This window comes from Selaginella moellendorffii, unplaced genomic scaffold (assembly GCF_000143415.4).
Source record: "Selaginella moellendorffii unplaced genomic scaffold, v1.0 SELMOscaffold_39, whole genome shotgun sequence".
In the NCBI taxonomy this organism is placed as follows: Eukaryota; Viridiplantae; Streptophyta; class Lycopodiopsida; order Selaginellales; family Selaginellaceae; genus Selaginella; species Selaginella moellendorffii.
In genome coordinates, this window is record NW_003314300.1 from 416,058 (window position 1) to 427,645 (window position 11,588).

The 11,588-nt window shown below is 41.4% G+C and overlaps 2 protein-coding genes across 2 annotated transcripts; one reads left to right on the plus strand and one right to left on the minus strand.

The window, feature by feature from the left end:
* Positions 1-2,435: 2,435 nt before the first annotated feature.
* On the minus strand, positions 2,436-5,202 carry LOC9659292 (pentatricopeptide repeat-containing protein At1g09900). Its single transcript, XM_002978983.2, has one exon. The coding sequence runs from the start codon at positions 5,154-5,156 to the stop codon at positions 2,556-2,558; it is 2,601 nt and encodes an 866-aa protein (XP_002979029.2). The 5' UTR covers positions 5,157-5,202; the 3' UTR covers positions 2,436-2,555.
* Positions 5,203-5,253: 51 nt separating this feature from the next.
* LOC112349457 (pentatricopeptide repeat-containing protein At4g02750-like) lies at positions 5,254-7,422 on the plus strand. Its single transcript, XM_024683906.1, has one exon. It carries the CDS (start codon positions 5,254-5,256, stop codon positions 7,420-7,422), a length of 2,169 nt encoding a protein of 722 aa, XP_024539674.1.
* Positions 7,423-11,588: the final 4,166 nt, after the last annotated feature.

The window sequence follows — 11,588 nt, forward strand, 5'->3', positions numbered from 1 at the left end:
GGGGTTATTAGTCAATAGTCAATAGTCAATAAAGACATTGACATCTTTGAAGGGGGGGTAAGTGTAAAGCATGTGATCATAGAATGAGAATTGGATATATTGTCACTATGGATCTACGCTATTATTATATACAATCTAGTATGAAAAAGTAATTAAAATCCAGACCTAAGGGATAAATGTGAAGCCATATGAACCAAACATATACCCATTCAAATCATCATTTTCATCAAACCAAACTCTTAAGCATACATATAGTGCACTCTATCTCTCTTCCTTTAAACCAATTAAAAAAGGGGTATTTGTTTGATAAAAGAGCTTTTAATGGTTATTTTATTTCCATTTATCCCCCAAGATTTTAAGGATTCATAGTGACAATATATTTAAATCTCATTCTATGATCACATGTATTACAATACAACCAAGGTGTAAAGGAATTAGAGCACAAAATGACTCTAAGCATTCAACTCAAGGTGCGAAGGAGTATGAGCACGAACCAATGTTGGAATAGTTTTAGAGCTTTTAGCATCTCAATGCCATGACTAACACGCAAAAATGAGCCAAACCAAGTCTAGGGTTATTTTAATATATCGATAGCTTAACATAAGGATATAATGCTCCACCAATTAGAGCTTAGGCCTAGACCCAAGCCAAATATAGAACAAAGACAAACACATAAATAGAAGCTAAACTATAGCTCTAATTATGCCTTATTTACCCACTATCCCTATTATGCCTCCCCCCCCTATTTTGGGCTTTCACTTTAGTCCCAGGAGTTAGTTTCTAGGACAATTACAAAAATTTACCAATATGGAATAATGTTAGATTGCGAATCTAAGAGTGGGAATAACATTATTGTGTTTAGAATAATCTCTACATTCTGTAAATATGCCCAATTAGTAAACCTAGACATTTTTTATAAATAGCTAATGGGACTAAACAAAACTAACACATGGGGAAATGATAGTGAGAGTGTCTTGGTGGACATAATAAATTATCACCTAACAAGTATTAAGGGACCAATTAATATTGTAGGGGTTCTTGTCAAATTAATATAAAATAAAACAAAAGAAAACTAACAAATTAGGCTAAATATACTTGGCTAAATAGACATTTAGCCTTATTCTCATTTGACCAAGTACAAATGAAGTTAAGTTTATTATCATTTAAACAAGAGGGATTAATAAATGGTCTAGTAATACCAACCTCCTATCGTCATAATAATACAGAAAGAATATCTAAAAGGACTTGCCGACAGGTAACTTTTGATACCCAGTCATATTTATGACACTCTATCACCTAAGAACTTTAAATATAAAATTTAGAAATTACAACCAAATACTTAGTAATACCTATATTATGATTATGCAAAGGAATCAAAGGAGGAATAAAAGAATCAATAAGAATATATATACATGCAGTCCAAGCTCTAGATATAGTTGTGGCATTTAGGTTGTGATATAGAGATCCAAAGAGAACTAGAAGAAATCAACATTATAAAGAGGAAGGCAATGATAGAAAAACCATGCCCCTTTCTTAAAGCAATTAATAATGTTCTTAGAATATTTTTAGTTCTAATGAGAGATTACACTTAGTTTTTAGTGTGTTTTAGAGTGTTTTTGAGAGTATTGATTGTAGTTCACAATTGGCCACTAGCAACAGGGCATCTATGAGCAATCTTATGAAGTATAAATTGACATTACACCATCCTTCTATCCAAAAAATAAAAAAACTTCAAGAAGTCAAGTTTGGTGGAATATTTAGAGTTTTAGCTAAGCTATTGCATAGAACTTGAAAATCCTATGGACCATTAACCTATAAAATATAGTTGTTGACAACTATGACAAAAATAAAACCTAAAGCTATAGCATAAACATCAATCAATTGCAACTTTATATACAATTGTTAAATGCTTAAACTAACTTTGAAATTGTAATTCTAAACCAAAACAAGGGATTTCAAGGGCAAACATAATTTACCAAATACCACTGCAGTGAATAATAAATTCCACTTTTATGTTTACCTTTCAATTAGTCTCACAAGAACTTATTTATATGTCTTCTTTCTGGTTAACCCTCTGAGACTTATATTACACAACCTTTATCATGTTTAGCATTGCATATAAAAAGTCAAAATCACTCCATTTGTCCCCTTTATACTTCTTATCCCCTTTGTGAAGGAAAAAAATGTTTTGAAATGCCAACTCCATTTGGACTCATTGTACTTGGTTATTTATATTCATCCTCACTCTTATTATATTTGTTTAAACTTGCTACACTCATCTTTACTTCACAATTTATATCATCAATCCTTGGTCCACTGAAAAAAAAGTTTGAAGTGTCTGGGCCAAAAAAGAGAATATTATGAAAAATTAAAGAAGAAATATTATGGAAGAAAAAATGACATTGGAATTTTTAGTAATTTTCAAGATAAAAATAGGAAAATAAAAAGAAGGAAATGTGAATTCCTTCGCACAGTTGTGAAATTGAGAATAAAGATTAAATCCTGCTCAATTACTTTTATTTCTACTTCTCAACTAAAATGTCTTTTTTTTATTGTTATTGTGCTGTGATGTCTCTGGCCTTTGCCGGCTCCATCAACTTTTGCGCATCCTCAACCCTGCCAAGCTTGATCAAGCTCTCGGAAAGGATCCTAAACGTCTCCGGGTTTGGCACCGCGCCGCTCTTCCTCGTCGCCTCAAACACCGCATAAGCCTGGTCGATGTTTCCCGTCTTGCAAAGCCCTCCAACGAAGCTCACGCAGCTCACGGGATCCAGCAAGAACTTCTTCTCCCTCATCTGCTTGTAAACCTCCAGAGCTTCGTCCAGCTTCGTCGCTCGAGACAGTCCCGCGATGAGGATGCGATACGTGCAAGAATCAGCCGCGAGACCTTTGGTTCCCATCTCCGCGACGAGCTCGTTCGCTCGGCCCAGCTTCCCCAGCTTGCAAAACCCATCGATGAGCGTGTTGAAAGTCACAATCGTTGGCTGCAAGCCTGCGCCGCCGGACATCTCCCTGTAGAGCTTTTCGGCCTCGTCCATGCTGCCCCTCTTGCAGTAGCCGGCGATGAGCGAGTTGTAGGCCACCGCGTCCGGGGGAATGCACGCTTGAGTCATCTTCTCGAAGAGCTCCCTGGCTTGGATCACCTTCTCGGCCCGGCAAAGCCCCGAGATGAGAGTCGTGTAAGTGTACTTGTTTGGCTTGCATCCGGCCTCGAGCATGCTGCCGAAGACTTCCAAGGCCTTCTCCAGTTCCCCCGTGCGGCACAGCCCGTGGATGAGCGTGCTGAAAGTGATCACGTTTGGGACGTAGCCAGCAGCTCGCATCGCCTCGAAGAGCTTGCAGCCTTCTTCCACCCTTCTGGCTTTGCATACCGCGTCGAGCAGCGTGTTGTAAGTCACCACGTCCGGAGAACACGAGTGGCTCTTCATCTCGGCGAACAAGGTGTTGGCTTGCTCAAGCTGGCCGGAGGAGCACAGGCCGTGGAGCAAAACGTTGTAAACGGGGACGTTTGGTTGGCAGCCGTGCTTGGGCATCTGCTTGAAGCGTTCCGAGGCATCTTTCACCTTCCCCGCTTGGCAGAGGCCGAGTATGAGCTCGTAGAACATAAGTCTGTCCGGGTGGTGGCCGCCTCGAATCATCTCGTCGAACAGGCTGCTCGCGTGGTCGACTCTCCGCGCCTTGGCTAGCGCTCGAACGAGGCTCGAGTACGCCTGCATGGACGGCGTCTGTCCTCTCATCACCATCTCGGACAGGATCTTCAAGGACTCGTCAAGCTTGCCAATCTTCGCGAGGCCGTGGATGAGAATGTGGTACGAGACGTTGTCCGGCTTGTATCCGCTTTCCACCATATGTTGGTATACTTCTCTCGCCTTCTCCATGTTGTTGGACCTCGCAAAGCCTTGCATGACGCCGTTGAAGGCAAACACATCGGGGTTACACCCGGCTGCCATCATCTCTTCCAAAACTTTGTAGCTCTCCTCGGGCTTTGCCTCCTTCACCAGGCTCTTGATGATGGAGCTGTAAGTAAAGACGTTGGCCGCGATGTTCTTGTCTCTCATCTCGGACAAAAGCTTCCTGGCACCTTCGGTGTTCCCCGAGCTGCAAAGCCCGGATATGAGAGTGTTGTAAGTCCATCTATCCGGCTCCACTCTCTTCTCGCGTTTCATACTCTGGAACAGATCGAGAGCCTTTCCAAACTCACCAGCGTTGCAGCGGCTGTTGATGAGGACGTTGTAAGTTACGAGTGACGGTACGCAAGACTCGCTCTTCATCTTCTCGAAGACTTCCAGTGCCTGTGCCAGCATCCCCGCTTTAGCCAAGCTTTGCACGACGAAGTCATAAGCGTCACCACCTATAGCACACTTGGCCTTGCTCATTCTTTTCAAGATCTCGTAGACGCGAACTCCCTTTCCGGCTTTCCCAAACGCTGCAACGACGGCCGACCAAGTCTTGGACTCCACGGCCACCTTTTGCGATCCCAGGCAGTCTAGCACGCTCTCGATCTCTGCGAGACGCTCCTCCGGCTTCGCTGCGAGGAGCTGGATCAAACTCTCCAGCGTCGTCGAGGATCGAGGAGCAAAGTTGGATGCTACCATCGTCTTGAACGCGTCGAAGGCCTTGTCCGTGGAGTTCGTCGCGACGAGAATCTCGAGAAGAACGTTGTGGACATCCTTCTCAGCCATGAAACCATTCTCTGCCGCGATCATGGCCTCGCAAGCCGGTATCAAAAGCTTGGATCGACCATCTCTCACCAAGCTGTGAAGAACGAGCTTGAAAGTTTCCTCGTCCACGTCCAAGAAGCCCGGGCCGCGCTGCTGGATCTGCTGGACGAGCTGGTTCACGACTCTCTTCTGGGCATCGAGGGAGACGCTGGAATGAGAGTAACCGCGCTGGCCTTCCACCCAGCTCAAGAACTTGAGCGCTACTCGGCGATCTTTGATGGATTTCACGACCTCCACGGCATGCTGGGGCTCTACAAGGCCAGCATTTAGACCCTCGAGCCTCTTCGCCGTGTCGGGCGTCCATCCCCCACTGAGAACGCGGCCGATCGTCTCAACCACGTCGATCTTCTTGGAAATCTTGGCCCTTGTGCTCGCCAATCGCGACTGGAAATTCCTGGAGCTGCTACTTACCTGATTGTAGCACGAGCGTAACATCGCTCGCCATCGTCATCGCGGCCTCATCTCTCTACCCTAGCAAAATTCGTAGGGTTCTTCGCGACCATGAGCTGGGCACTTCTTCAAGAAATCTGTGATGCCTGTCCAAATTCCATCCAAGAGAGCGCCTTCACACGATGATCTAGCTCGTCTTCTCCAATCGTGCACGGATCTTGAGCGCGCGAAGCGTATCCACAGCCGGATTCACGACTCGACCGCGCACGGGAGTGGCATCATTCTCGCAAATCTCTGCGTTGCGATGTACGCGCGATGTGGCAGCATTGCCGATGCTAGAGCTACATTCGATTCTATCAAGAACCCTAATGTTTTCTCCTGGAACATCATCCTTGCAGCATATACCCGGGCAGGGCATCTGGATCAAGCCCAGCGTTTGTTCCATGCCATGCCCTTTTGGCAGCGTGACGTGGTAACATGGACGACCATGATTGCTGCGTACGCTCAGAACCAACGGCTCGATGAGGCCCAAGCTCTCTTTCTCTCCACTCCCGAGCACAATGCTGTCTCCTGGAATGCTATGATCCAAGCATATGCTGCTTGCGGATATCTTTCCAAAGCAAAAGCTTGCTTTAATACCATGCCGGCTACCGATATTGTTTCCTGGAATATACTTTTATCTGCTTACGCCGAAAGCATGTTACTCGAGGACGTAACTTTACTTTTTAACTCAATGCCTCAATGGGATCTTGTGTCCTGGAATACGTTCCTTGCAGCAAATGCCCATTCTGGGCATCTGTATTATGCAAAGCGCATATTCGATGAGATGCCCGAGCATGGCTCTTGCTCGCGCAGCGTCATGATCTACGCCTACGTTCACGCTGGATCCGTAGAGGACGCCACGAAAAACGTACCTCTCGGGGAAGACGATGTGGCATCTGGCAACGCGATTATCAGTGGGTGGTCACAGGCGGGAGATGTCCAACGAGCAAAGCTGGCGTTCGATTCCATGGGCCGCCGGGACCTAGTGACGTGGAATGCCCTCCTCGCCACGTACGCACACAATGGGATGTTAGTAGCAGCGGCTGCTACGCTGGACAAGATGCCCGAGAGTGACGCGGTGACGTGGATCACCATGATCTCTGCCTACTCACACCACGGCCACGTAGAGGAAGCCGAGAGGGTGTTTGCATCAGCGCCTGGCGGTAACATGATGACGTGGAATGCCATGCTGTCGGCGTATGCCCACAACGGGCGTGCCGCGTCAGCGGAGTCCTTGTTCCGTACGATGCCACGTCGGGACAGGGTGTCGTGCAATACAATGATCGCTACGTTTTCACAGGCGGGAAAGCTGGGAAAATCCGAGGAGGTGTTCTTTGAGCTCTTATCGGATGAGGAGAAAGGAATAACTTCTTGGAACGCGATGATCGAGGCGTATGCCCGAAATGGTCATCTTGGAGACGCTCGAAAGCTCTTGGAGCTCATGCCCGAGTGGAACGCGGTAACCTGGACGACAATGCTTGGGGTTTTTGCCGATGCTGGCCTTGTAGAAGACGCAAAGTCCTTGTTTGATCTAGCACCAGAGAAGGATTGCGTGTGCTGCAATGCTATGATCCAAGCGTTTGTAGTAACTGGGCTCTTGGAAGAAGCGGAAGCAATGGTTTCGAGTCTTCCTTATGCCACTATATATGTTTGGTCAACGATGGTGGGAGCTTATGCAAACAGTGTAAAACTCCAGGAGGCCGAGGCTATGTTCTTTGCTATGCCAGAACGGAATGTTACGTGCTGGAACGTTTTGATAACAGCATATGCCACAAATGGGCAATTAGAAACATCGAGAAAAGTCTTTGATCGCATGCCAGAGAGAGACGTAGTTTCATGGTCGACGTTAGTCTCCTCATTTGCTCACGGAGGCCATCACTGCGAAGATTCCATGGGTATCTTCCGGGACATGGAATTGGAGGGCGATTGCGCTCCAGATGCCATATTCTTCTTGAGCATATTGAATGCTTTTAGGCAGCAGGGATTAGTGGATCAAGCATCACATTTTTTCACGTTGATGAGTGTCGAGCATGGGATTTTGCCATGGCAAGAACACTACAATGCGATGGTGGACACTTTGGGACGAGCAGGGAGAATAGCAGCAGCAGAAGAGCTCATAAACAACATGCCATTTGAGTCCCAAGTGGCTGTGTGGGGATCGCTCCTCACATCTTGCAAGCGTTTTAGTGACAGATCCAAGAGGGCATCTTTGGCTTCCAAGAATATACTTGAAATGGATCCCACAAATTGTGCCCCGTACCTTTTATAGCATTTGAGTATAATTAAGATGTTTTCCTTATTCCTAAGGGTACATTTTTAACTTAAATTTAGGTCAAGTAAAAATTGTTTTAAATTTTTGTCCCTAAAAAGATATGTCTTAAAAGAAAAAGTTATCACCTTAACTTAAGTATTTTTTAATATGCTACACAATATGAACAAAGGATTTAAGTTTGAGTGAATCATTTTTAAAACACCTTGTATATTGCTAATATTTTTAAATTTTGTCCTTAAGCCATAATAATGAATTATAAAGTTGTTAGGCTATAGTGATAAGTTAAAATTTTATTAATATTAATTGAGGATTACTTGAATTATAAAATCATATATATATATATATATATATATATAAAATAATGGTAAATAAATATGTTTTAACAGAAAAAAAGATTATATTCTCTAGTATCCCTACCACCTGACTACTTGAATAGTTAAATTAATTTTTAGTAAATTACCTTTAATATTTTTTTAAGCTTTAAATAAATACATTATGTATTTATATTGTTTTTGTAATTCATATATGAATCTATTGTATATTTTAGTTACAAAACTACATATAAGTGATCTCTCAATGGACAGTTTGCCATGTTCAATTCACGCATTACAATTGAATCTTCTTCGGCTTAATCATCATATTTTTCAATTGTGAAAAGAAAGCAGAACTTTTTATTTTCTTTTCACACTATTTTTTGAACTTTAACTGTTGAAAAATTAATTTCAAACTCGTTTTTTCCTACTATTGAATATTTTATGTTTAATTTATTATCTAGAAGAGACTAAAATATTTGGAGGATTTGTCAATAAACTCTCTTGATTGGATTACTTCAAAACTAAATTGAAGGTTAAAGTAGTTTAAATAGTAAAAATTTATTAAAAATTTTGTGGTAAATACTTTTTAAAAAGTTTAATAATAATTTGGAATCAAATGGTGAAAATTTTAAAAGGATGGATAGAATATTATTACTGCTAACAAGTATATTATTAAGTACATGTAAAAACTCAAAAATTAATTTTATATCTATAAAGTAAAATTCATTATGAATCCACAATTCTTTAAAAAATTGATTGAGTTTCAAGATGTTTATGAGGCTTATAAACATCTTAAAACTCAATAATTATTTTTTAAATTTGCATATATACAATTTTAAATCATGGAAAAAATATGTATTAATCATTATGCTTTATATATCTTAGCATAACAATAGCATAACAAAATAATATTTATGAAAATTAAGAATGCATAATACACATATTATTTCTTCTAAAATGCTTTTAAAATATATTAAATTGAAAAAAAAACATTTTATCCTTGTGCTTTAGAGGAGCTCTTAAGTGTAATAATTTATTTGGAAATAAATGATAATATAAATTATTATGTAAAATTTTAAATTTTAAATGGGAAACAAGCAATAAGCTGAAATGAGTTGTAAACAATGCAATTGGATTAGATTAAAAGGTTTTTGCAAGTAATAGTCAATAAAAACTTTTATTTTGGAAAAAATGATGTTTATATAGAAATTAGATAGGAAATTTTCTAACTCTAATCAAATTGAGAAGTGATTTCTAAGATTTTGATATTTAAAATTTACTTTGAACAAAAGAAGAATATTTTAATTTTTACTTTCTATGTACTCAGATTTTTGGATAGAGCCAAATATTACTTGGTTTAAGTATTTCTAATTACTATATTGCTACTATTTTTTTGGAGCATTTTAAACTTGTAGTGAAAGAACACTTCTAGTATGTAAAAATTACACTTTGTCAAATACCCTCTTGTGCTTTTTTTAGTGTTATTTAGATTATTTTTTATTTTTCAATTTAGCTGCTTATTTATTTCTTTTTCCTGATGCCTTGGCTTGCTTTGCTTTCTCTTTTGTCTCTAAACATAAAATATACTTGTCATTGGTGAGAGATGCCCCATAAGGTATCAGGACAAATTGTTATCACACATGAATTTGTGATTAATGCATGACAAATATCATCAAATGTAAAACTATTAGTGGTGGATCTTCTCTTCCAATGCTTAAGTTCTCAACATCTTCTCCCAAGCTCATGGCAAGAAGAAATATCTCCAAGATGTCATTCTTACTATTGAGATTTGCATACAAACAAATAAAAAAAGGTGAGAACTCTTTTTTGGTACGTGATTGAAAGTATCTTTCACATTTTCAAGGATCCATTGATGTTAGATGCATAGGATATTATCTAGTCTTCTTGAATCCAACTACAAAGTTTTTTGGTAACATGGCCTCATCCATAAGCATTTCAATTAGCACTTTTGTAGGAGTAAAAGAAGAATTGCAATAGGAGATTCAGATGGGATTGTTTTAAGTAGAAAGCATAAGTGTAATCTGTAGGCTTCACATCAAGTGTTCCGACATTTTCACAAGCTTATATAGTAGCTTCAAGAGACACCTTTTGTATCATCTCTTTAACTAAGCTCTAGTAGCTTGTTAGAATCTTGATCTTGATTGTTTGTTTTGTTTATGTTAAAATCTCAAGTTTTGTATTTAAATTTCTTGGATTGTTCTACTTCATGCTTGTGATTCCCTTCAATGTTGGATTTTTAAGTTTTAAAGTTGTAATTCTTGAATGGGTGAGTTTCAAGATTATAATTTTTTAAAATGGCTGGTGTAACCCTTAGGTCACCATTATTATGGAAAGCACTTGCCTTTAATCCAAGATTGCCACGTCAGTTGCCTATGATTATATTTATACATTGAAGTTTTATTATTATTTCACAAAGAGTGAATTTAAATATTTCTTTAGTGTACAATAGCTGGTGCCCCAAAACTTTCCACAGCAGACTTTTCCTTGGACAAGTGAGGTTTGTGGGGCGTTAGTGAAGCAGGTCTGGAGCCTCTAGCGGCACCACAAGATGAACATGCACGATGGGTAAAGCTTTTGAAAAACTTTTCCAGGCTACTATTGTTACAATGTTTCACGTTGCACAAAGGCCTATGATGTCTAGGCAACCTTGAAGGCCACCTACAAACAGCAAGCTCTAGCCAACATGGTGTATACTTAATTTAAGTGACTATGGTGACCATGGACATCGAAAAATTCCCCCAAAGATCACTTGACAAAAAACAAGATGGATATGTATGTGGAAAAGAAAGAGCGGGGCAAAATTCATTCAAGAATCTAACCTCAAAAAAAGTATATGAAAGCGTGTGAGGATTTCTGTAAAAATTGTGAGAACTGGGTGGAGCTATGAGATGGCTTGGCGGGAAATTTTAATAAACCCTTTGAGCATATTGGAATATCCGCTTTTATATACCAGGGGTTAAAAGGTTAGGACATTCATGGAGAGAGCAGAGGCTGCGAGGAAACGGCGGCGCGTAGCCGGGTATGATACAGGGGAATCCTGGCAGCAGATCAAGGCGCTAAATTGCAAGGATCTACTCAATCCCAACCAGGTGACCATTGTTCCTTACATGGACACTCGTAATCGAGGCTCTTTCCTTTTCGTGGGGTCACCGGACATGGATGAATTGCTGTGGCACTGCCTGTCTCTTAAACCCGGGCAAGAGCTTGTTGTTGTCGGTCCCAAGGGCACCGGCAAAAGCTGCCGGTTAAGGGCAATGGCTGCCGCGCTGGCTCGGAGAAGAGTGTGATCGTTTGCGTGTGGAACTTGGAGAGTGCCAGCTCGCCGGCTGTGTTGCTGCGATGGCTACTTGATGGGCTACGCTTTGCATACTCGGGCGCGGACGAGCACAAGCCGGTTCTCGAGGCTCTCGAGGCTCTTTGGAGAGTGGGCGTGAGCGTAGCGAGGCTTCAAGAGTTTCTCAGGGAGAGGGCAGCCGCTGGTGACGATTTTACATTCGTTGCTGACGGTGCCGAGGCCCTGGATACTCGCGATTACAGTGGCACTAAAAAAGTGGACTCGAAAGAGCTGAAAGATACCTTGTTGACGCTCGAAGCCATCGTTTCTCCTTACAAAATCGTGTGGGGCGTGTCCCCGGAAGCGAGCCAGGCAGAGGCTGCCGACTCGGAGCGAGTAGCGATCTATTGTGTCGGAGGTTTTACCAAGGTTTGATCGTTTCTATACTTCTCGTGCTCGCCAACTAAATCCCGGCTGCAGGAACAAAGAGAAGTCTTTCTTCTTCACTCCGTGCTGGGAGCCGTCGTAGCTGGTGATATGCAGCGGACCAAGGA